General features: G+C 60.8%; 2 protein-coding genes and 1 long non-coding RNA gene across 3 annotated transcripts in view; 1 reads left to right on the top strand and 2 right to left on the bottom strand.

The window, feature by feature from the left end:
- Window positions 1-22,250, bottom strand: part of LOC101946241 (hemicentin-2-like) — a 94,020-nt gene that overhangs the window by 5,722 nt on the left and 66,048 nt on the right. The window lies entirely within an intron of this gene.
- The window catches only part of LOC135976725 (uncharacterized), a 29,732-nt gene continuing 17,956 nt past the window's right edge, over window positions 10,475-22,250 (top strand). Inside the window, exon 1 of the long non-coding RNA XR_010594026.1 lies at window positions 10,475-10,555. This is a non-coding gene — a long non-coding RNA (uncharacterized LOC135976725). The remainder of the gene's footprint in view (window positions 10,556-22,250) is intronic.
- Window positions 17,438-21,463, bottom strand: LOC135976718 (carcinoembryonic antigen-related cell adhesion molecule 6-like). Its single transcript, XM_065573869.1, has 6 exons — window positions 21,451-21,463; window positions 19,443-19,691; window positions 18,987-19,253; window positions 18,731-18,829; window positions 18,489-18,580; window positions 17,438-17,896 (listed from the first exon to the last, which is right to left on the bottom strand). Exons 1-6 carry the CDS (start codon window positions 21,461-21,463, stop codon window positions 17,849-17,851), a joined length of 768 nt encoding a protein of 255 aa, XP_065429941.1. The 3' UTR covers window positions 17,438-17,848.

Here is a 22,250-nt window from a genome sequence, read left to right as displayed (position 1 = left end):
GGGTGTAGCAATGCGGTCGCTGCAGTCTCAGGAGAACTCCAGACGGACTCTATAGCGAACTCCAGCCCCCCCCCCCCCCCGCTGCTCCTTCGAGGGGGGGGTCTGGCCCTGGCAGATGCAGTGGGGGGGGGGCGCACACGGGGGAGAAATCGTCCCCTGGGGGGCTGGGGCATGGAAGAGGACAGGGCTCCCCTGGCTCTGGGAATCCCCCCCTAGCTCCCCCCAGGTATTGCCCCCCAGTGGAGGTTGTGTGGAGGGGGGGCTCATCCCTGGAGGCCGCCCATGGGAAGTGGAGGGGCACAGAGAGACAGACCCCTCTGTTAGGGTGTGGGGGGCACAGGGGGACCCCTGTGTGTCAGGGGGCAGAGCCCAGACTGATGGGAACCTGGGACATTGCTGGGAGCCAAAGCCCCCCCCCCCGCAGGATGGGCCGGGGCTGGGGGGGGCAGGGGGGGAACAGGACACACAGGATGAGGCTCCCGGACACAGACACCCAGAGCTGGGCTGGGCAGCCTGATCCCGACACGCCTGTGGGGCCACATGTGTCCACCCCTCCCCCCCACCACACAGCTCAGGGCCCGTCCCGTCCAGCAGGGGGCGCAGGGACACACGCGGGGCCCGGGGGGGGGGGTCCCCACTAGCTGCATCTGGCGGTTCCCGGCGTTGCTGAGCGTTACCCCGGGATGTCGGGGAGTCGCCGGCCCATTGTGGCTGCCCCCGGGGCCGTGGGGCCGAGCAGGGACTGGGGGGGGCTGTCCGGCTCCATCCGCGCTCGTTGAGCGGTGCTAGACGCAGGCCAGGGGCTGCAGGGCCAGGCCGGCTCCCCGCCCCTCCCGGGGCTCTGTGGGTCGGGGCGATGGGGAGCTGAGCTCCACGGCCTCCAGAAAGCGACCAACCTGTCTGGCTCCCAGGTGCTGCTCCCACCCCCAGCACCAGCCTGGCCGCGCTTCTGCCAAGGAGCCGGAGGGACACGCCGGCCGCTTCTAGGCGCTGACCACAGGCACAGTCTGAAGGGGAGCATTTAAACCACGCTGGCATTGCCACACATCAGCTGTGCAAGGGGCTCTATTTCTGCCAGGGGTTAGTGACATTTCTGCTTGTTTACTGGAGGTGCAGGAAGAGGTGGTGGGACCTGGCCAAAAGGGACAAGTGAAGCTGTTCATTTCCCGCAAGGGGTGAGGGATAGATCCGTGTATATGCGCGCGGGACTCACCCCTGCGGCGCCTCCTGCTGGTGTCCAGGGAATTAGCTCGTTTCCAGCCTTGGAGCCACCTCTGCAGGCCGATGTCCCATTGCCACTGGGCCCCCACATCCCTCCCTGGACTCCGGTGCCCTGTTATCTGGGGTGCTGCCCCTGGCAATGACCCCTCACTCTCAGGGGGTCTCCCCTCCCCAGGGAACCCCCACCCCATCCCCAGCTCACCTTAATCATAGGCTACTGCCAGTCATAACTGGCCCCCGCGCCCTGGGGCAGACTGCAGGGTCAGCCACTCCTCACAGGCAAGGGGGGGGTCTGGACTTGCTGCCTCGGCCTGTCCTTGGGCTGCCCCCAGCAACCCCAGTCCCTGTTCGCCCTTAGACTAGGCCGCAGCCTGGGGGGTTCCAGGCCGGAGCTCCCCAGCTCCCTTGGACTTCCCCAGCCCTGCCCCACTCCAGGTCCCTTCTCTAGCTCCTGCAGCCAGGCCCGTCTCTCTCCACCGCTACAGGAGACTGTGTGTCTGCCCCTGGCTTTATAGGGCCAGCTGGGGCTGTTTGGGGCATGGCCCAGCTGTGCTGCCCCCCCAGTCAGCCCAGCCCAAGGCTCCCAGCCCCCGCCAAGGGCCGGCTTCTAACCCCTTCAGGCCGGGAGCGGGTGACCACCCCGCTACAGTACAGCACCGGAGTGAACATCAGAGGATCTGTTTCTTCTCTCCGCTGAAAGAAATGCAGCTCTTGCCTTTCCAGATGTGACTGACTTCAGAAATAAAGTCAGAGGTGGAGCGATGACTGTCCGGGACGCAGGAGAGCGTCTTCTGATTCTAGTTTGGGGGAAAGGAGAGCGACCACAAATACACATCCAGCTTCAGCATCAGGGCCCTGGAGTCAGCAGAACAGCACTGACTAGGACGGGGGGGAGGGGCACATTGGGGTTACGAAACTGTCTGGAGGGCCGGGTAGGGAAGGCTGTGCCCCCCCAAACAGCCTGGGCCCCACCCCTATTCGCCCCTTCCCACTTCCCGCCCCCTGACTGCCCCCCTCAGAACCTCCAATCCATCCAACTCCCCTGGTCCTTGTCCCCTGACTGCCCCCCGGCCCCTAACTGCCCCCCTGCCCTTAACCGCCCCCCCCACCCTTAACCGCCCCCGCACCTTACCATGCCCAGCCCTTATGGCCATTTAGAAACTGACAATAACAAATGTTAGAAAGTGAAATCTGTCCCCTTTCATCATTGCCTCCCTCCCCCTGGGACCTTCCCACCAAGAGCAGGGTGACCCTCCCCCACAATCTCTGCAGCTCTCCCCACTTGTTCCCTTCATTTTCTTTCCACTTTCTGGGGCTATTTCCATCTGAAATTTTGTGTTTTTGCTCTATTTACTTCCTGCATTAGGGTGGATTAGGCCAGAGGGTCAGGTTTGGAAGGGCTCTCAGGAGGTATCTAGTCCAACCGCTGCTCAAAGCAGGTCCAAGGCCCAGGCAGATTTTTGCCCCAAAGTCCTATATGGTCCCCTCAGGGATTGAGCTCACAACCCTGGGTGTACTAGGCCATTGCTCAAACCACAGACCTAGCCCAGGCAAGGAGCAGTGGAGCTAAGTCCTCCGAGCAGCCTAGAGAGACTGTGCAGGAAGCGACCAATCAGGGAAAGGCTGCAGAAAGCAGCCAATCAGGGCTCAGGAGGGCCCTATAAGAGGAGCTGCAGCGGCACAATCACTCAGTCTCTTGCTGGAGCTAGAGGAGGGTAGAGGGGCTCCTGGCTGGCCCAAGGCAATGGCAGCACCATGGACAGCTCGGTGAGGAGGAGCTCCCGGCTGGTTGCTGGGCCTGGACGTAGACGAGCCCGGTGGTGAGGGTGACGTGCTGGCGAAGGCTGGGGCTGTGGGGAAGTGGCCCTGGGAAGTAGCCGTGGTGTGTGGCTGCTATTCTTAGGCTCCCTGGGCTGGGACCGGGAGTAGTGGGTGGGCCTGGGTCCCTCCCCTCCCATAGGCCACTGGGGAAGTGGGCTGATGGTTGAAGTGTGATCCACCCCCAGAAGGTGAACTGAATGGCTAAGAGGCCCAGCTGGGGCCAGAAGAGACCCCGTGGGTGAAGATGATTGTCTCCAGGGAGGCAGAACTTTCTGGCCTGATACTATGTGAAGGCTGCAGAGACACTTGACCAGGGGGTGCTCATGAAAGATGGGAGCCACCCTGTCATATGTCCCTTTCCCTTGCTGTTCTCTGGCTGCCTCCCCTCCTGGCCCAAAGCTTCCCAATCTCCTGCTCTGCTCCCTGGCTGTTTCTAATCGGCTCCAGGTGCCAACAAAGAAGCAAAGTCAGATTCAGATACTGAACGAAGGAGTCTTCTAAAAACCCCTGTAGTAAAGGGAGACTGACAAGCTCCCCCATCAGGTGAAATTCCCCATGGTGCAGAGAGCTGGGCCAAGGCCTGTGCCCCAGGTAAACGTGCAAAGCAGGGTTTAGCTCACACCGTTCACACACAAGCTCAGAGTTGTGCACTCCACTGTAATGCAGAGCGGCGGCATTTCCCCTGGGTCACCTCCATAAGACCCTACTGCAGTAAAACCCAGCCCCGGCCTTTCTACCCCTTCCGAGGAAGCCGTGTGACTGTTCCCAGCTGTGATGGGGGAAGGAGACCAGGGTAACGTTCTGGCCCCACTGACTCAAGGGGAACTTTGCCATTGACTCCCGTAGTGCTGGGAGCTCACCCGTAGCCCTGCTGATCGCAGGTCAGACAGAAGCATGGACACGCCTCTCAGTTCAATGCACACGGGGGGTGTTTGTCGTTAACCAAGAGATGCTCGGCTGTCAGAATGACCTGCAGCTGTGAACACTGGCAGAGTCCGACTGGGGGACTGGATGGGGGGTCAGCCGGGAACACACGACTGCAGGTGCTTGGAGAGAGCAGCTGTGGGGGCAGAGTGGGGGGCAGATGGAGGGAGGTTGAGTTGGGTGCGTCTCTAGGGGCTCGGTAGCATGGTGGGAGGCAGGAAGGGAGTGAAGGATTAGGCATTACCAGAGGGTTCGTGTCCTTTAGCAGAAGGAATGACAAGTGGGCACCAGACGAGGATTTACTTGTCAAGGGACCTGTGTTGAGGATCTGAGGACTGAGTTGACGTGTGCTTGGCGCTCTAAGGGTGAAACGATAAATCTGACCACACCGGTAACAGCAGGTGCTGCTGTTCCTGGCCAGGTGCTGGGGCAAAACTGCTCCACCAAGAGACCACCCAGGTGGTAGCTGCTGGTACTGTGCCCCCCCCGCCCCCCAATGCAGCTGCCAGGTGGGCTATTGTCTAATCCCATCACGTGCGGCAGAGATATGGTGGGGGGGACATGGGGCCAGAGGCAAGCGGGACACCGGCCTGCAGAGGGCGCTCCGGAGGCTCAATGAGCTAATTCCCTGAGCCGACCAGCAGGAGGTGCCGCAGGGGTGAGTCCCGCACCTCTACAAGGACAATAAGTGGGTGTAGATGATAAACAGGACTCTGCAGGCGTATTTATTTTAACAGAATTGCTACATTCTCTGGTTTCCTTGCCCCCCCCCCCAATAAATAAATCGGGTGCTGGTCAAGTCCGGCAATCACTGGTGACGCTGGGAATTTTTCCTCACAAAAAACTCTGCTGAAAACGAACCGTTTTCGTTCTTGCTCAGATTTGTGTTTGAAACTTTTTAAAATGGACACTCGGAAAAAGTTTCCATTTTGTCAAACCAGCCGTGTTCTGTATGGACTGTTGTGCTGGGGAATGTGACTGACCTTTGTCTTGTGTTGCTGAAATGCTACACGCTGACGAACTTGCCGTAGCCATGGGGATATTTCAACAGTGGATGCCTTTAATTATGTCAATGATTAATATGATCAGTACAGTGTGCCGTATGCTGTTTGTTTTTATGCCGTCTCTCCGTTTTTAATTGTGATTGGCAGAGTTTAGTATTAAAAATGCAAATTGTCTGGGGAATTTTCTCACTCGTTCCCATTTGTGAGATAAAAGCACCGGTTGGCTGTTAAAATGATCAGCAATGAAATAGTTAATGCAGACGTTCACAATTTGGTACAGAATTAACACGTCTGCTAAGATGCACTGAGCAGTTCACATCTCTGAGCGCTTGTTCCCGCCTGCAGGCTCAGGATGACGGCTCTGCAGGGCTTTTCTGACCCCACGAAGGCTGGACACCGAGGCTGGGATCGTTAAAGGCCCAGGAGGACGGTGACCAGATGCCATCGGTGGCGCTGTGGTGGGGGTGGCGCTGGCGCTGTTCAGTGCTGTCTGAAGTCAGCAGCCGCGCCGGAGTAAATCCCAGGGCTGTGGAACAAAGGGCAGGAGGCGGCTGTCAGGCTCCCAGAGACCTTCCTCCCATTCCCCATGTGTCTCTGTCTTTGCTTTTCTCTCACACGCTGCCCCGCACATGCCAATGCGGTTCCTGGTTGTAACTAACCTGGGTGTCTCAGGCTCACCACGGCTGCTTCTCCCTGCGACCAGAGCGTGTTGCTGTCGTTCCACTGTTGTCTCCTGTGGTGCGATATCGGGAGACAAGCTGCTGCCGTCCCAGTATTGAGTCATTGTTTCTTGGGACATGGCAGATCTGGGGCAGGAGGCTCCCCTCTGAAATCCGAGGTCCCAAGAGGGGACTGACGTCAGGACAAGGAACACAAGAATCAAGGGGGGCAGGCAGGGCTCTCCACTGGTTCGGGCTTTGGGATCCCGTTCCTGGCTCTCGCTAGACTCCCTGTGGCTTTGGGCAAATCACTTCTCCTGTGTCTCAGATTCTCCCATCTGTAAAATGGAGCGAATAGTAGTGACCCCTCTGCACTCGCTTAGCACACGGCTTTCCGCTCCTGTGATCGGGCGTGGGGCTGGCGGGAGTGCTCCTAACGGGGTTCACCTGCGCTGGGAACTCAATGTGCTCTGACCCCATTTTCACTTCAAATGACCCCACGAATGGGCAGGTGGACATGGGGTGGGGCTTCTTTACAATGGATGGAGACCCCGCTGGGGAGAGCCGTGACCCACCGAGCTGCCTTACGGAGTCTGCAATGGCTGATCAAGCTGTGACCTCGGCTACACGCCCTTGCACGGGAGAACTTCCCTGAAGAGGGATTTCAAGGACGTTCAGTTTGGGGAGAACTAAAGCAGAAACTTTCAGCTTCCAGGAGTCTCTCGGGGAAGGGTCTTGTCAATTCTTGTGAGCCCCCCTCCCCGCCCCATCCCAGCTATAGTGATCTCAGCTGTGCTGGTGCTGTGTCGGGGTCCCTCACCCGAGTTCACTTCCCTCTACGGCAGCTTCAGCCAAGATCCCCCTCAAGCCGCCTCTTGCTGGGACGTCTCCTCAGTGCCACCTCTTGCCTTGTCCACCTCAGTCTTGTTCTCTCCGTTCAGTCCCATTATCCGACCAGCTTGGAGCTCGATACAGTCCCGGTGAGGACCCAGAATGTCCTGGAGGATTTCAGGTGGAAAGTGGAGGCCGTGAGGGCTTTAGCTGTACTTCCCCCGGTTGCTGACGGGGTGGCAGAGTCCCTTCTCTGGGCGGTTTGTGTCTATGGAGTCCTGGGTAAACAGCGGATGGAGCAGCTCTCCGCTGCTCTTTCCCCTCTTCGCCAATGGATGGTGGTGATGAGCTGCGTAACGTCTGCGTTTCGCGCTGCCAGGCACACACATTGCATGGGCTGGTAGCGGTGATCTCTGCTCCAGGTACCAGGGTGACTGACAGTCATAAAACACAGACAAGGTGGGTGAGGCAGGTCATTGCTTATTGAACCAACTTTTCTGGCTTTCAAGCCCCACGGAGCCCTTCAGGTCATAAGAAGCTGGAAAGCTTCTCTTCCACCCTCAGAACTTGGTCCAGTAGAAGATATGACCTCGCGCGTCTTGTCTGTGTCTCCTCCTGGGACCAACACTGCTACAACACCGCTCCTGAACCGGATAAGTTACATTCTGTTCCAGGGGCTGGATTGGTGCCTACAGCCTGAAAGAAAATTGTACAGGGACTTTTCGGCTAAACCTGGTCAGAAAAGGTTAAATACTTTCCACAAACTTTTGAAAGGAACAATGAATGTTTCTGTGAATTCTTTAGGTTTTCATTTAAAAACAAAAAATATTTCCATCAACTTTCCAGTTTTCAAAAACTGAATTTTTTGGCTTTCTTGCAATTTTTTTAAAATGAAACCCCTTCCTGAGCCTGGTTCCAAAATAACTTTCATCAGAAAATAATTTTGGAACAAACCTGGTGCCGGGCTCCACTGCAGCTCAGCGTTCTCTCCTGCCTCGTCTGAGCCCTGGAGCACTTGCAGATCGGTGCTCGGTCTCGTGTGAGGTCACTGGACCAGATATTTAGACTCCTAATTCCCGGCGATTTCAACAGGAGTTCAGGGCCTAAATACCTGGTGAGGATACAGACTGTCCCATTCTGATTCGCCAGTCCTCCAACGTCCTCTGCCAACCCAGGGTAGAGAAAATCGGCTACTTCAGGAGTGAAATGCAGCTCCCCCTGGGGCATCTCTGGCCCCTCCCCGTTTCCCCAGAGGCTGCAGCCCAGACAGTGGGAGGTGTACAATCAGCTGCGGAGATGATGCCCCCCCAGTGCCCTGGTGCATGCTGGGAAGACCCTTGTATCGCGGGGTGGGGGGTCTCTGCTGGAGGGGGGGTCAGACTCACCTGCTCTTTTACAGCTGCTTTGCTAAGATCAATAACCCCCCCCCCCCCGTCTGCCGTAGAGAGAGGTGGGGGAGCCTGAAGGTGAAACTGGGCCCCGGAGCACCCAGCAGGCGGGGGGAGGGGTCAACTCTGGTTACTCCTGGGGTGATTTTGGGCACAATATTTTAAAATTCTGCAAAATTCTGTTTTATTTGTCAAAGTAACACAATATAATCACGCCAGTTCCAGTTATTTTGTTAATTTATTTCATAAAGTTTCAGGAAACGTTTTTTCACAAATAAATTCCTTACTGGGCGTCTCAATACTGAGATCTGAGTAATAATCATGGAAACTGCAATACAGAGCCGCAGTCCCACACTCCCCAGGAGCCCCCGAGCGGTGGGAGGGGAGGGAGATGCCATGATCCCGCGCCGGGGTGGCGGGGGTGGGGGGGCTCCGTAGGGTTGCCAGGCGTCTGGTTTTTGCACAGAACACCCATCGAAAAGGGACCCTGGCAGCGCCAGTCAGCACCACCCACTGGGCTGTTAAAAGTCTGGTTGACGGCACGGCGAGGCTACGGGAGGCTCCCGGAAACGGGCGGCAGGTCCCTGCAGCCCCTAGGCACAGGTGCGAGCGGGGAATCTCCGTGAGCTGCCCCTGCCCTGAGCACCGGCTCCACAGCTCCGATGGCCTGGGAACTATGGGGCAGTGCCTGCAAGTGTGGGTAGCACGCACCTTGCAGAGCCCCCTGGCCGTACCTCTGCCTAGGGGCCGGACATGGCAGCCGCTTCTGGGAGCAGGGCAGGCAGGGAACCTGCCTTAGCCCCGCTGTGCTGCCGACTGGGAGCCGCCTGAGGTAAGTGCCGCCCGGCCGGAGTCCGCACCCCGAATCCTCTGCCCCAGGCCAGTGCCCCCCTCCTGCCCCCTAACTCCATCCCAGACCCTGCACCTGACACTTGTCACGGAGTCCCCGGGCGATGCTCTGGAACTGCTCCCCACAAAGCCAGTCAGGACTTTGGGGAGCCTCCTCTCCCTCGGAGCAGACTGTCTTCAGGGCAAGAAGCTCACACGGCTTCACCTCCTGGGTCTGACCTTGGAGCATTCAGCATCTGCCCCTCTGTGCGCTTCCCACAGCGAGTCCGCCCCGGCGGGGTCCTGGGGACACCAGAAGACCTGCACGCACCCCCACTTTGCAGTGACTCTGAGCCAGCTAGTAAAACAGAGGTTTATTAGATGACAGGAACACGGTCTAAAACAGAGCTTGTAGGTACGGCGGCGAACGGGACCCCTCGTCCGGGTCCATTATGGGGCTCAGAGAGCCAGACACCCACGTCTGCCCTCACTCCTAGTCCCCAGGTAGCTCCAACTCTCAAACCCCCTCCAGCCCCTTCTTCTCCCGGCTTTGTCTCTTTCCTGGGCCAGGAGGTCACCTGATCCCTTTGTTCACCATTAGCTATTTCCTTGCAGTTGAGGGAAGGGCCCTGGCCATTTGTTGCTAGGGAGCCAGAGTGTCAGTGATTTATGCACACTGGCCTTTCCCCACCACGTAGAGACTTAAGAAATGCATAGGGGAAACTGAGGCACCCACACAGTATTCAGAGGAAACATTAAGAATAGTCCCACTTCATCACAGAACCCCAGAATGGACCCGGCCGAGGGGTCCCGTTCGCTGGACCTACAAGCTCTATTTTAGACCATGTTCCTGTCGTCTAATAAACCTCTGTGTTACTGGCTGGCTGCGAGTCACGACTGACTGCGGAGTGGGGGGTGCAGGACCCTCTGGCTGCCCCAGGACCCCGCCGGGGCGGACTCGCTGTGGGAAGCGCACGGAGGGGCAGATGCTGAATGCTCCAAGGTCAGACCCAGGAGGTGAAGCCGTGTGAGCGTCTTGCCCTGAAGACAGTCTGCTCCGAGGGAGACGAGGCTCCCCAGAGTCCTGCCTGGCTTTGTGGGGAGCAGGTCCAGAGCATCGCCCGGGGACTCCGTGACAGGTTCAGAGAGCCAGACACCCACGTCTGCCCTCACTCCTCGTCCCCAGCCAGCTCCAACTCTCCAACCCCCGCAGCCCCTCCTTCTCTTGGCTTTGTCTCTTTCCTGGGCCAGGAGGTCACCTGATCTCTTTGTTCACCTTTAGCTATTTCCTTGCGGGTGGGGGGTGGGGGGGTGGGAAAGGCTCCCTGGCCATTTGTTGCCAGGGAGACAGAGTGTCAGTGATTTATGTGCACTGGCCTTTCCCCACCACCTAGAGACTTAAGAAATGCATAGGGGAAACTGAGGCACCCACACAGTATTCAGAGGAAACATTAAGAACAGTCCCACTTCATCACAACACCTCCTCCTGTACCCCTGCCCCAACCCTGAGCCCCTCCCGGGGCCCACACCCGATGCCCCCTCCTGCACCCCTGCCCCAGCCCGTAGCCCCCTCCCACACCCTGAAGCGTCATTTCTGGCCCCTTCCAGAACCCGCATCCCCAGCTGGAGCCTTCACCCCCCCACACACATCCCCAGCGAATCATCCTCCCCCCACAGCGGTCGAAGGGGAAGTGGGCGGATGCAGATGGGAAGGGAAGTCTGAGCCGGGAGGGGCCTGTGGGGCTGTTCTGCCTGTGGGCCCCGGTCCTAGTGCAGAGTCCCCCCCCGCCAGGTTCGAGGCAGGTCCTGGTGCAGCAAAGGGCGATGGAGCAAACCCCCAACAGGCCGGGCGGCCCCTGGAGAGGGATTCTCTTGGCAGGTGAGAAGGGGGAACCCAGGTGTCCGGGACACAAATGCATCCAACAGAGAAGAGCAGAAACGAAGGTAGAGGGGCTGCAGGTCTGGAGTGAGGGGCTCTGGCAGAGCTGGGGGGGGAGACAGGGCTGGGAGAGCAGGGGGCTGTGGGTCGGGATCGAGGGGCTCTGGCAGAGCTGGGGGGGGAGACAGGGCTGGGAGAGCAGGGGGCTGTGGGTCGGGATTGAGGGTTGGATCGGACCACAGATGGGGGGGGGCCCATTGTGTCGTGCTGCACAGACCCCGACCCATATCAGGGACCTTTCTCGCTCTTGCTGATTTCCTGCTCATCTCCGTCTGTCCCGTCGCTGTGGGTGGCCCGGACACACTGTCACGGACTCACAGATCGTGCCCACTCTTGGCCCCGTGCGGTCCGTGGGGGGTGCCCCTTTCAGTGCGACAGCCCTTCTCGGGGGTCCACTCTCTCTCGGGGTCAGACCCCTCCACCTCCTAGAGCCTCACCTCTCTGAGCCTTAGCACGTCTGTCTCTGCCGTGGACCCCCTCAGGGAGTCCACTCGCTCTGGACCCTCGGGACCTCCACCCCCAAAGGGGTTGATGCAACCCTGTTCTCTAGACCAGAGTGACTCTCAGCCAGCATAAAACAGGAGGGTTTATTGAGAGTTGAACACAGCACAGGAAATTCTCAGGGCCTCAGGCCTGGCCTTCCTCAGCCCAGCACATCCCAGTCTCCCTGCATCCAGATGGGCTCTGCCTGCTCCCCCTCTCCAGCCCCGAGCCCCCCTGCTCCCAGCTGGGCATCTGAGATCTCCGGCCCCAGGCCCCACCTCTGTCCATTGTCTTCTCTCCAGGGAAACAGGGTCGTAAACCGGGGCCTCCTCTCCTCGCTTCTGTCCTCTGGCTGGAACCGGCTGGTTCGGTCACTGGGTCCTCACTCTGCAGCCCATTGTCCACCCACTGGCCAGAACCGGCTGCGTCTCCTCAGCTGGGCCTCCGGGTCGCCAGGTCACCGGTCGCTGGGGTATCCATCCTCCCGGCCATGGGCTGGGTCCCCACGTCCTCTCTCCGGTCCTCTGCAAAACACAATCCCTCTCCCCTGACCTCGTTAAACCAGTAACACCCAGGGAAACTGAGTCCCACCCCCTCCGCATGCAAACCATTGAAACTCCACAGGAAACAAGAAACCCCCCCACTTCGTCACACACACACACACACATACCTGCAGCTACACACACTGCGCACACGCGGCACAGCCACAGCTGTGCTCAGACACACGGAGACTCAATCACACACAGCCGCAGAGTTACCGCTGTGCACACACACAAAGAACACACACACACTGTGACGAACTGGGACTGTTCTTACTGTGGTCTTTGAATGCTGAGTGGGGAGTGTTGGCTGGGAAGCAGGGGAGTGTGGCTAGGATAGTCTGCATTGGGGAATGGGAGCCTGGCCGTGAGGGAAGATACCTGAACATGTGTGACGAAGTGGGGGGTTTTCTTGTTTTCTGTGGAGTTTCAATGGTTTGCATGCGGAGGGGGTGGGACTCAGTTTCCCTGGGGGTTACTGGTTTAACGAGGGGAGGGGAGAGGGAGTGTGTTTTGCAGAGGACCGGAGAGAGGACGTGGGGACCCAGCCGATAGCCGGGAGGATGGAGACCCTAGCGACCGGCGACCTGGCGACCTGGTGACCCGGAGGCCCAGCTGAGGAGACACAGCCGGTTCTGGCCAGTGGGAGGACAATGGGCTGCAGAGTGAGGACCCAGTGACCCAACCAGCCGGTTCCAGCCAGAGGAGAGAAGAGGGGAGAGGAGGCCCCGGTTTACGACCCTGTTTCCCTGGAGAGAAGACAATGGACAGAGGCGGGGCCTGGGGCCGGGGATCTCAGATGCCCAGCTGGGAGCAGAGGGGCTCGGGGCTGGAGAGGGGGAGCAGGCAGAGCCCACCTGGATGCAGGGAGACTGGGATGTGCTGGACTGAGGGAGGCCAGGCCTGAGGGTCAGAGAGTTTCCTGTGCTGTGTTCAACCCTCAATAAACCCTCCTGTTTTATGCTGGCTGAGAGTCACTCCGGTCTAGAGAACAGGGTTGCATCAACCCCTTCGGGGGTGGAGGCCCCAGGGGTCCAGAGCGAGTGGTCTCCCTGAGGGGGCCCACGGCAGAGACAGACGTGCTAAGGCTCAGAGAGATGCGGCTCCAGGAGGTGGAGGGGCCTGACCCCGAGAGAGAGTGGACCCCCGAGAAGGGCTGTCTCACTAAAAGGGGCACCGCCCACGGACCGCACGGGGCCAAGAGTGGGCACGATCTGTGAGTCCGTGACAGTGATATCTGGGGTGATGAAGGTGTCATTTTGGGAGATAAGCGAGTGATTGAAGGAAAGCAAGTGAGAAGTTAACCCTGCAGTGGCTGTAGGGAACTGAACAGTTGATAGATGTGAAAATGTTTAAAAAAGGGAAAGTGGGAGAGGAAGAGAATTCTTGGTTTCTCTGCAGCCATTCTGAAGGGAAAACGGGCCCTTTTCCAAAGCAATGTCTGCAAATAATCCAGGCAAAGAGACAATCTGATTGAAATCATTGGACTCTGGACAATTTAGTCAGATTTGCTAAGAGAGCATAAGGGGTTTCTACTGGAACTTACCTGCCCTGGTTGGGGCCATCCCTAGCCATTTTGGCGCTCTGCGCAGGCCCCCCGTGGGAGAGCTGTGTGGGGGCCCCAGGCCTCAGCATGGGGGCAGGAGCAGGCTTGGGGGGCAGGGGAAACCGCCCCCCAGCACGAGCCGGCGGAGCCCCAAATTTCCTGGTGCGCTACGCAGCTGTGTACTTTGCGTATGGGTAGGGACAGCCCTGGACCATTTCTGGTGAAATAAAATTATTCTACTTAGCTGCCAGGGGGCAAATTTGTCCCGTACACATGGGAGAAAGTAGAAGGGAGATATGCAGCGTTAGCTATGGACAGTCTAAACTCAGGAAGTTCCTTGGAGAGGAAATGTAGCCAAACTCCAAACCTGGAGACAATGGAACTTTCTGTGCCTGTGTCCTGTAGATCCCTAACTGCTTGGTTTGCAAAATAACGCAAGGGGGGAGCAAGGAGATGAACAATAAGGGGTCATAAGAGGGGCAGATACATGTAACTTGCTAATTAGGTATGGTAATGATAGCAAATTTTGGCCAATCATAGAGCAATAGATTATCGTAGTCAACTGCATATAATGCTTTGGTGTGAGTGTTTTCTTAGTTCTTGCTGACTCATGAGCTCGAACCCAATTGCAATTGAAATAAACAGATCGTCCCTCCCGGGGCTCCTTGCTTGGCGAGCTGTGTCCGTCTCTCCTTATTCCTCAGCCGGAACGGACAGGAATTTCCACGACACTGGGCACCACCAAAAATTATACAAACCTGGCGCCCATGGTCAGGACCAGCCCCTTCCACCTGCTGACTACTGTGGGGCCATCCCCGCGGAGCGCAGTTCTGCCCCATGTCCTGTCCCTGGCTGGCGGCTGGATCCCTGGTGCCCGCAGGGCGTGATGGAGGCTGTGCTGGGACCCAGAGCCTGGCATGACTGGGCTTGTCCTGGGATACACATCCCCTGCTGGGGGGTGTCATGCAGTCCCCGGGTGATGCTCGGGAACTGCTCCCCACAAAGCCAGTCAGGACTCTGGTGAAGTCTCCTCTCCCTCGGAGCAGACTGTCTTCAGGGCAAGAAGCTCACACGGCTTCACCTCCTGGGTCTCTCCTGGGAGCATTCAGTATATGCCCCTTCGTGCGCTTCCCACAGCGAGTCCGCCCAGGCAGGGTCCTGGGGCAGCCAGAGGGTCCTGCACCCCCACTTCGCAGTCAGACGGGACTCTCAGCCAGCCAGTAAAACAGAGGTTTATTAGATGACAGGAACACGGTCTAAAACACAGCTTGTTGGTCCAGCGAACTGGACCCCTCAGCTGGGTCCATTGTGGGGGGGCAGTGAGCCAGACACCCATGTCTGCCCTCACTCCCTGTCCCCAGCCAGCCCCAAACAGCCTCCACCTCCAGCCCCTCCTTCGTCTCTTTCCCAGGCCAGGAGGTCACCTGATCCCTTTGTCTCCAACACCTTCAGTTGGCACCTTTACAGGGGAGGGGCCCAGCCCATTAGTTGCCAGGAGACAGGGTGTCGGCCATTCTCTGTACACCTAGCTACCTAAGAACTGCATAGGGAAAACTGAGGCACCCACACAATATTCAGAGGAAACATTAAGAACAGTCCCACTCCTTCACAGGGGGTGAGGCAGGGGCAGGGATTTTAAATAAATTAATGGAGATCTCCTAGAACTGGAAGGGACCTTGAAAGGTCATCGAGTCCAGCCACCTGCCTTCACTAGCAGGACCAAGTACTGATTTTGCCCCAGATCCCCAAGTTGCCCCCCCTCAAGGATTGAACTCCCAACCCTGGGTTTAGCAGGCCAATGCTCAAACCACTGAGCTATCCCTCCCCTTGACTGGTCAAGGGGCCCCCACCCTCCCTGTGAAGATCCCCCCCCCCCCCCGTGCGGTCAGACAGGGCACGGCCAGGAGGAAAGTTGGACTCGCTGAAAAGAGAAGCAGCCCAGGGCGAGAGACAAGGCACGTGGGGAACAGGAACCAACAGAAACAGGCGACAGACCCCCCCAGCCTGACACAGACCCCCCCAGCCGGACACAGACCTCCCCAGCCAGACACAGACCCCCCCAGCCTGACACAGACCTCCCCAGCCTGACACAGACCCCCCCAGCCTGACACAGACCCCCCCCAGCCGGACGAACAAGCTGGGGTCACAAAGTCCAAACCAGCGCTGCCCATCGGCTCCAAACACCCAGTAAACCCTGCGCCTGGGGCACCGTAACCAGACACGGCTCCCTGGGCCCCACCCAGCCCGGCCCCCCCCGCAGCGAAGGGCAAAGCCCAGAGGGTCCCAGCCCAGGGGTGCAAATCAGGCCTGGCCCAGCAGGGCCGCCCCCCGGCTCTCCAGGAGGGGGGCAGAGAGCTCCCTCCCGGGGCAGCCCCTGTCCGGCTGAGCCCTGCGGGGGACTGGGCCGTCCTTCGCCAGCAGGGGGCAGCAGCGAGTGCCCAGCATGGCCAGGCTCTGGGCCAGACGCACCCGGGTCCCGTTGGCCCTGCTGGGGCCGGATCGCGCCGGGGGCTCCCGCGGTCTGGCTGCTTCACGCCGACCCCCGGACCCTGCCCGGAGCCCCCAGCCTGCAGGGATGGCCTGTGCCCGGGGCATGGGGGGGCCCCTGCCCAGAGCCCCCAGACTGCAGGGACGGCGTGCGCCCAGAACATGGGGGGGGAGGCGCCCCGGCTTGGGGCCAGGTTATAACACAATGGGGTGCAGGGGGCCCGGCTGTGGGTCTGTAATCCCAGGCAGACGTGCTTCCCCCGCAGGCATCACAACCTCCCCTCAGCCCTGGGCGGGTCAGCGATCGGCCCCCCAACTGCCCAGCTGCCCCCTGAGTGCCCAACCCCTGGCACTGCCCACTGGCCGAGTTCCCGGCTCCCCACCAAGGCCCAGAACCCCCAGCTCAGCAGTGACCCCCAACCCACGCCCCGCTCGGCCCCAGCACGGCCAGGCGTTACAGAGAAAAAGTTTATTGCCCAGAAAAGCTGGGAGAAGGAGACGCTGGAGTTAACGGGACAATGGGTGAGATGGAGAATAAACTGGGAACGCGCTTCCCAGCGCCCCGACGTCCCGAACCCGCCCCTGGCAGCTCCTGCGGGGTTCAGCTCCCCCCAGCGTCCGGCTCCCCCCGACTCCCAGCAGGCCGGGCTCCAACGCTCCCTGCAGGAGACAAACCCGCTGACAGCTGCTCCCCTCGGGGCAGGACCCTGGGTGCCCCCCCGCGATACCTCCCCCCAAGCCAGCCTCTGGCCTCAGAAACACCTCCCCCCTCTTGCCACACACTGGGTGCTTTTCCCTGCCGGCTGCTTCCCTGGGGCTGGTGCAGACGCTGCTGGGGCCTGGCTCTGGGTGGAACCCGCTGCCTGGCGAGCTCGGCACCACCCAGCACCCCCGGAGCCGGGCACAGAGAGAACGGCCCAGTGCCTCCTGTCTGCCAGGGACGGCCCTGGCACCTCCCGCTGCCCGGCTGGAACCTGCCCCTGGGACCCAGGCCAGACACAGCTCCGGCCGTGCCCCATGCCCCCGGCACACGGCTCACCACGGTCACCGTGCCCAGCGCTGCCAGCTCTGGGCAGGGACCTCCCGAGCCCCTTTGGGGGCCGGTCTGGAGATGTCAGAGCCGGGGGCCCCGGGTCCCGGCCGGGCTGGTGGGCATCGCTGCTCACAGCTCTGCAGGGCAGAACTGCCCCTGAGAGGGGAAGACGTGGGGCGGGCTGTCACGGAGTCCCTGGGCGATGCTCTGGAACTGCTCCCCACAAAGCCAGGCAGGACTTTGGGGAGCCTCCTCTCCCTCGGAGCAGACTGTCTTCAGGGCAAGAAGCTCACACGGCTTCACCTCCTGGGTCTGACCTCGGAGCATTCAGCATCTGCCCCTCTGTGCGCTTCCCACAGCGAGTCCGCCCAGGCGGGGTCCTGGGGCAGCCAGAGGGTCCTGCACCCCCACTCCGCAGTCAGACGTGACTCTCAGCCAGCCAGTAACACAGAGGTTTATTAGATGACAGGAACACGGTCTAAAACAGAGCTTGTAGGTACAGAGAACGGGACCCCTCAGCCAGGTCCATCCTGGGGTCCCGCGAGCGAGACACCCCCTGTCTGCCCTCACTTCCCGTCCCCAGCCAGCCCCAAACTGAAACCCCCTCCAGCCCCTCCTCCTCTGGGCTTTGTTCCTTTCCCAGGCCAGGATGTCACCTGACCTTTAGCTATCTCCTTGGGGGGGAGGGGGGAAGGGCCCCGGCGCTTGGTTGCCAGGAGACAGTGTCCGCCCTTTATGTGCACTGGACCTTTGCTCTGCAACAATCCCACCCCCTAGAAACTTAAGAACTGCATAGGGGAAACTGAGGCACGCCTACAGTATTCAGAGGAAACACTAAGAACAGTCCCACTTCGTCACAGGTGGGCTCCCAAATCCTGTGCTGGGCACAACGGAGCCGGAGCCAGTCACAGGCACCGACTTTCTGATCTCCTCGCAGGGGCCCAGACGCTGCGGTGATGGGCCCCAGGGAAGCAGCATGGACAGACAGACGGACGGACCCCCCCGGGCCGGGCGGTGAGTGTTCCTGCCCTTTCACGCTTCATCAGGGGGATGTCACCGGGACAGCGGGACCCAGGCTCAGGGACGCACCTTTCCCAGCATGCACCGGGCCCCTCCCAGCATGCACTGGGGGGCAGGAGGGGGCGTCACTTCTTCAGCTCCTCGTACACGTCCGGCTGTCGGGGCTGTAGTGTCTGGGGAAAACGGGGACGATTCAGCCAGAGATGCCCCAGGGGGCCACGACAGCCCCTCACATCCTGGGGGGCCCATCCTTCCCCCCCACTGTTGGGCCTCCCGTAACGCCTCCCCTCAACCCTGAGGCTCCAGGCTGGTCCCCCTCTGGCTCACTCTGCCCCCCCCCCCCCGCTCTGGGATGTGATAACCAGCCCCGTTCTCAGCCATAGGGCTTGTAGGGGGGCAGCTCCCCCCCTCCCCCCACTGGGTCCAACCCCCCTCATGGGGGAGGATACAGTGCAAGGGGCCGGTGATCACCTGGTACGTGGGGCTGGGGTCAGGGGGGCTCCCGGGCTGGGCCTGGGGGAGACAGAGGCAAGAGGGTTGTTAGCACCAGACCCCAGAGACTCCCCAGCCCCCCAGCCGAGCTCGGGGGGGGACGGACCCTGGGACAGTCAGTCAATGGGACTCCGGGTTTGTGTAACCCCCCCTCCCCCTTACCCAGGGGACAGGGTAAACTGGCTGGGGGCTGCAGGTCCAGACTGAGGGGACCCACAGAGGAGAGGGCGGGACTGGAATAGCGGGGGGTAGAGCTGAGCCCTTGTCACTCACCACTGGCCCCGCCCAGGATGTAGGGGGCAGGTTCTCATACACCAGGACGGGTGCCTCGTTCTCCTTGGGGGTCTCGTTCTGGCAGCGAGAGTCTGGGAGCAATCAGAGACGCTGGAATTGGGGCCTTGACTTCCAGCCCCCCCACCCCACCCCGCTCTAACCACTAGACCCCACTCCCCTCCCAGTGCCAGGAGAGAACCCAGGAGTCCTGGCTCTCCTGGGATGGGGGGGCTGTTACTCACAGAGGAAATAGACAGTGACTCCGACCAGCGCTGCCCCCGCTAGTGACCCGATGACGATCCCGGCGATGGCCCCGGCAGAGAGAGCTGGACGAGGGGCATCTGGAGGAGAGATGCGGGGAGGCTGGATCAGATGTTCAGCCACAATCCCCCCACCCCGCTCCCTGCAGCCCGGCACCGCCTAGCACCGCACTGGGGCGTTGGTGCCAGCACTGGGATCCCTGTGTCTGCAGCGCCTTGCTCCATCCCGGAGACTCACCCGTCCCTGTCACCCGCATGGCGACAGACGCCCAGGCAGTGCGGCCGGTGACGGGGTTGTGAGCCCGGCACTCGTACGTGCCCTGCTGAGCCCAGGTCGTGAGATTAAAGGTCAATCTGCTCCCGGTCTCCTTAGTGTCGGTGCCATTGAGAACCCAGCGATAGCTCGGGGCTGGGATGGAGTCGGCGACACACGTCAGGTTCAGAAGCGACCCGAAGGTCAGGTTGATGGGTCCTGGTGGGTCTATCTGGGCAGAGTCCGGCCCATCTACATAGAGAGGGACAGGGTCAGGGGATGGATGGCGCCAGCAAGGGGTCCCTGTTTAACCAGCACCCTGCCCCACCCCAGAGGCAGCTGCATCTCTGTGGCTGGGTGATGCTGGCAGGGCCAGGGGCAGGGCGGCCGGGGGACGGGACTGCAGTTACTCATAGGCCACCATCACGGTGCTGGGCTCACTGCGGTTGGTGCTGACGGGGTTCCCGACCTCGCACTGGTAGGCGCCGGCGTCGCCCCGGGTGACACCCAGCACCTTGAGAGTCCGGTTGTCATGGGAGAGCCCCAGCCGCTCACTGGGCACGAGAGACGCCCCGTCCCGGAGCCAGAGCACGGTGTCGGCGCTGGGGGAGCTGTTACACGTGAGGGTGAAGGTCCCATTTTCCAGAACCAGGGTTTGGTTTGGCGTCACTGTGGGCTTGGGCAGGATTTCTGTGCAGGGAACAGAGAGAGCGTTACCATGTGTCCCTGCTCCTCCGTGCAGGATTGGGGCTGCTGTCCTGCGGGACTGGGGCAAGGGTGGTGGTGTTGCCACCATGTGGGGTTGTGGGAAGGGTCCTGCGGTGTCGTGGGAAGGGTCCTTCGCCCTTTGCCCCTCAGAGCTGCGGAGGCGGGCGGTCGTCTTCTGGGATCCGGCAGAGGGTCCGTCTCCCCGGCGTCAAGTCTCACAGTTATTGGTGCCTCCCTGAGGCTCTGGCTCCCGGAGCCCCGTGATATTTGGGAGACTCTCGGCTGTGGTTCGAAGGGAGAGCGACGCTCCGGCTCCCAGGTCTGTCCCAGGATCCAGCCTCACAGCAGGGTTTTCAATGCTTGGTGCCACCGGACGCCCTGTGGGCACAGCCCTGTGCCGGTTCCTTGCCGTCCCCTCTGACTCGGACGGAGCTGCCCATCCCAGACCCTGGCCGGGGGTGGGGGTGACCTCGCTGGTGCATCATGGGCAGTCAGCCAGAGTGTGACAAAGTGGGACTATTCTTAATGTTTCCTCTGAATACTGTGTGGGTGCCTCAGTTTCCCCTATGCATTTCTGGAGCCTCTAGGTGGTGGGATTAGGGAGTGTGATAGTTGCAGAGTCTGAGAGGGCCAGTGCACATAAATCACTCACACTCTGTCTCCTGGCAACTGATGGCCTGGGCCCTTCCTCCCTGCTAGGGTGACCAGACAGCAAGTGTGAAAAATCGGGACGGGGGTGGGAGGTAATAGGAGCTTATATAAGAAAAAGACCCAAAAATCGGGACTGTCCCTATAAAATCGGGACATCTGGTCACCCTACCCCCTGCATGGGGATGCTAAAGTGAACAAAGGGATCAGGTGACCTCCTGGCCTGGGAAAGGAACAAAGCCCAGAGGAGGAGGGGCTGGAGGGTTCAGTTTGGAGCTGGCTGGGGAGGGGGAGTGAGGGCAGACGTGGGTGTCTGGTTCACGACCCCCCAGAATGGACCCGGCTGAGGGGTCCCGTTCGCTGGACCTACAAGCTCTGTTTTAGACCATGTTCCTGTCGTCTAATAAACCTCTGTGTTACTGGCTGGCTGAGAGTCACGTCTGACTGCGAAGTGGGGGGTGCAGGACCCTCTGGCTTCCCCAGGACCCCGCCTGGGCGGACTCGCTGTGGGAAGCGCACGGAGGGGCAGATGCTGAATGCTCCGAGGTCAGACCCAGGAGGTGAAGCCGTGTGAGCTCCTTGCCCTGAAGACAGTCTGCTCTGAGGGAGAGGAGACTTCACCAGAGTCCTGCCTGGCTTTGTGGGGAGCAGTTCCAGAGCATCGCCCGGGGACTCCGGGACATCCAGTTTCACCTTCAGCAACTGGTGAGTGTGCCCCCAACAGTGCCCGGCTTCCCCCCCCCGCCGCTGCAGACAGCCGGGGGGGGGGGGCTGGATCTGGGGAGCCCTGGTGCAAAGGGCCCCACAGTGACATCATGAGCCCCCCCCCGTAGGTGCCAAAACTGAGCAAAGTGGGTGTAAAAGAGCAGGTGGGTCTGACCCCCCCCCCCCCGTGATACAGGGGACTTCCCAGCATGCACCAGGGCCCCTGGGGGGGGGGGGGGCTCATCTCCGCAGCTGGTCGTACACACCCCACTGTGCAGCCTGCAGCTCTGGGGAAACAGGGAGGGGTCAGAGACACCCTGGGGATCCGGGGACACCCCCGCCCTGGGGGGCCCAGACCCCCCCACACAGGCCCCCGACAGCCCCTCACCAGCCGGGCTCATCCCCGGGGGAGACTCCCAAAGCCCCATCGCTGGGGCGGGGATGGCGGGGGAGGGGGGACACGGCCTGGGATCAGCGCAGCTCCCGGGGGAGGGGGGGGGCACTTACCATAGACGCGCAGATGCACCGTGATGTAGAGATCAAGACTAGGCCAGCTCGCTATCTGCACCGTGTAGGTCCCGGTGTCATTGAGCGTTAACCCCGCGATGTTCAGGGCGCAGCCCGGCCCCGCTGTCTCCCGCCCCGTGTGGGCCGAGCCGGGGGTCTGAACGGGTGTTTGTGGGAAGTAGGTGAAGATCCGGTTGTTTTCAGCAGCGGTCGCTGATCGGTGCCAGCTACAGGACAGCACGTCCTGTGGCAGATTCTGTGGGGCCAGGCTGACGCCCCCTCCCACCACGGGGCTCGGCGGGGTGAGGACGATGGTCACTGGGGTCTGGGCCGGCGCCGGCTGGAGGCAGGAGCCCAGGACGGAGGCTGCGGGGGGAGACCAGAGAGACTGATACTAACTGGTGCCCCTCACTCCCGACCTGCAGCCCCTCTGCTTTCATTTGTACTGTCCCCTGTTACAGCCCTGTGTGTCCCGGACACCTGGGTCCCCCCTGCCCCCGCTCCACCCTCTCAGCTGCAAGGGACCCCTCGCCAGGTGCCGCCCGGCGCCTTTTCCTGCAGTGGGACCTGCCCCGACCCAGGGGCAGCGTCTCTGGGCCGGGACCCTGGAGTCTGGACCCACAGACAGGGCAGTCCCATGGGGCCCCTCCAGCCTCCAGTCCCAGCCTCGTCCGCCCACTT

Source organism: Chrysemys picta, chromosome 20, assembly GCF_011386835.1.
Source record: "Chrysemys picta bellii isolate R12L10 chromosome 20, ASM1138683v2, whole genome shotgun sequence".
Lineage (NCBI taxonomy): Eukaryota > Metazoa > Chordata > Testudines > Emydidae > Chrysemys > Chrysemys picta.
The sequence above is the reverse complement of the archived record's forward strand: the minus strand, read 5'-3'. Positions and strand labels throughout refer to the sequence as shown.

Coding starts and splice junctions, on each gene's coding strand:
- LOC135976718 (XM_065573869.1), bottom strand. Junction 18,830..18,986: donor CATGCGGGTGACAGGGACGG/GTGAGTCTCCGG, acceptor TCTCTCCTCCAG/ATGCCCCTCGTCCAGCTCTC. Junction 17,897..18,488: donor CATCCTGGGCGGGGCCAGTG/GTGAGTGACAAG, acceptor CGTTTTCCCCAG/ACACTACAGCCCCGACAGCC.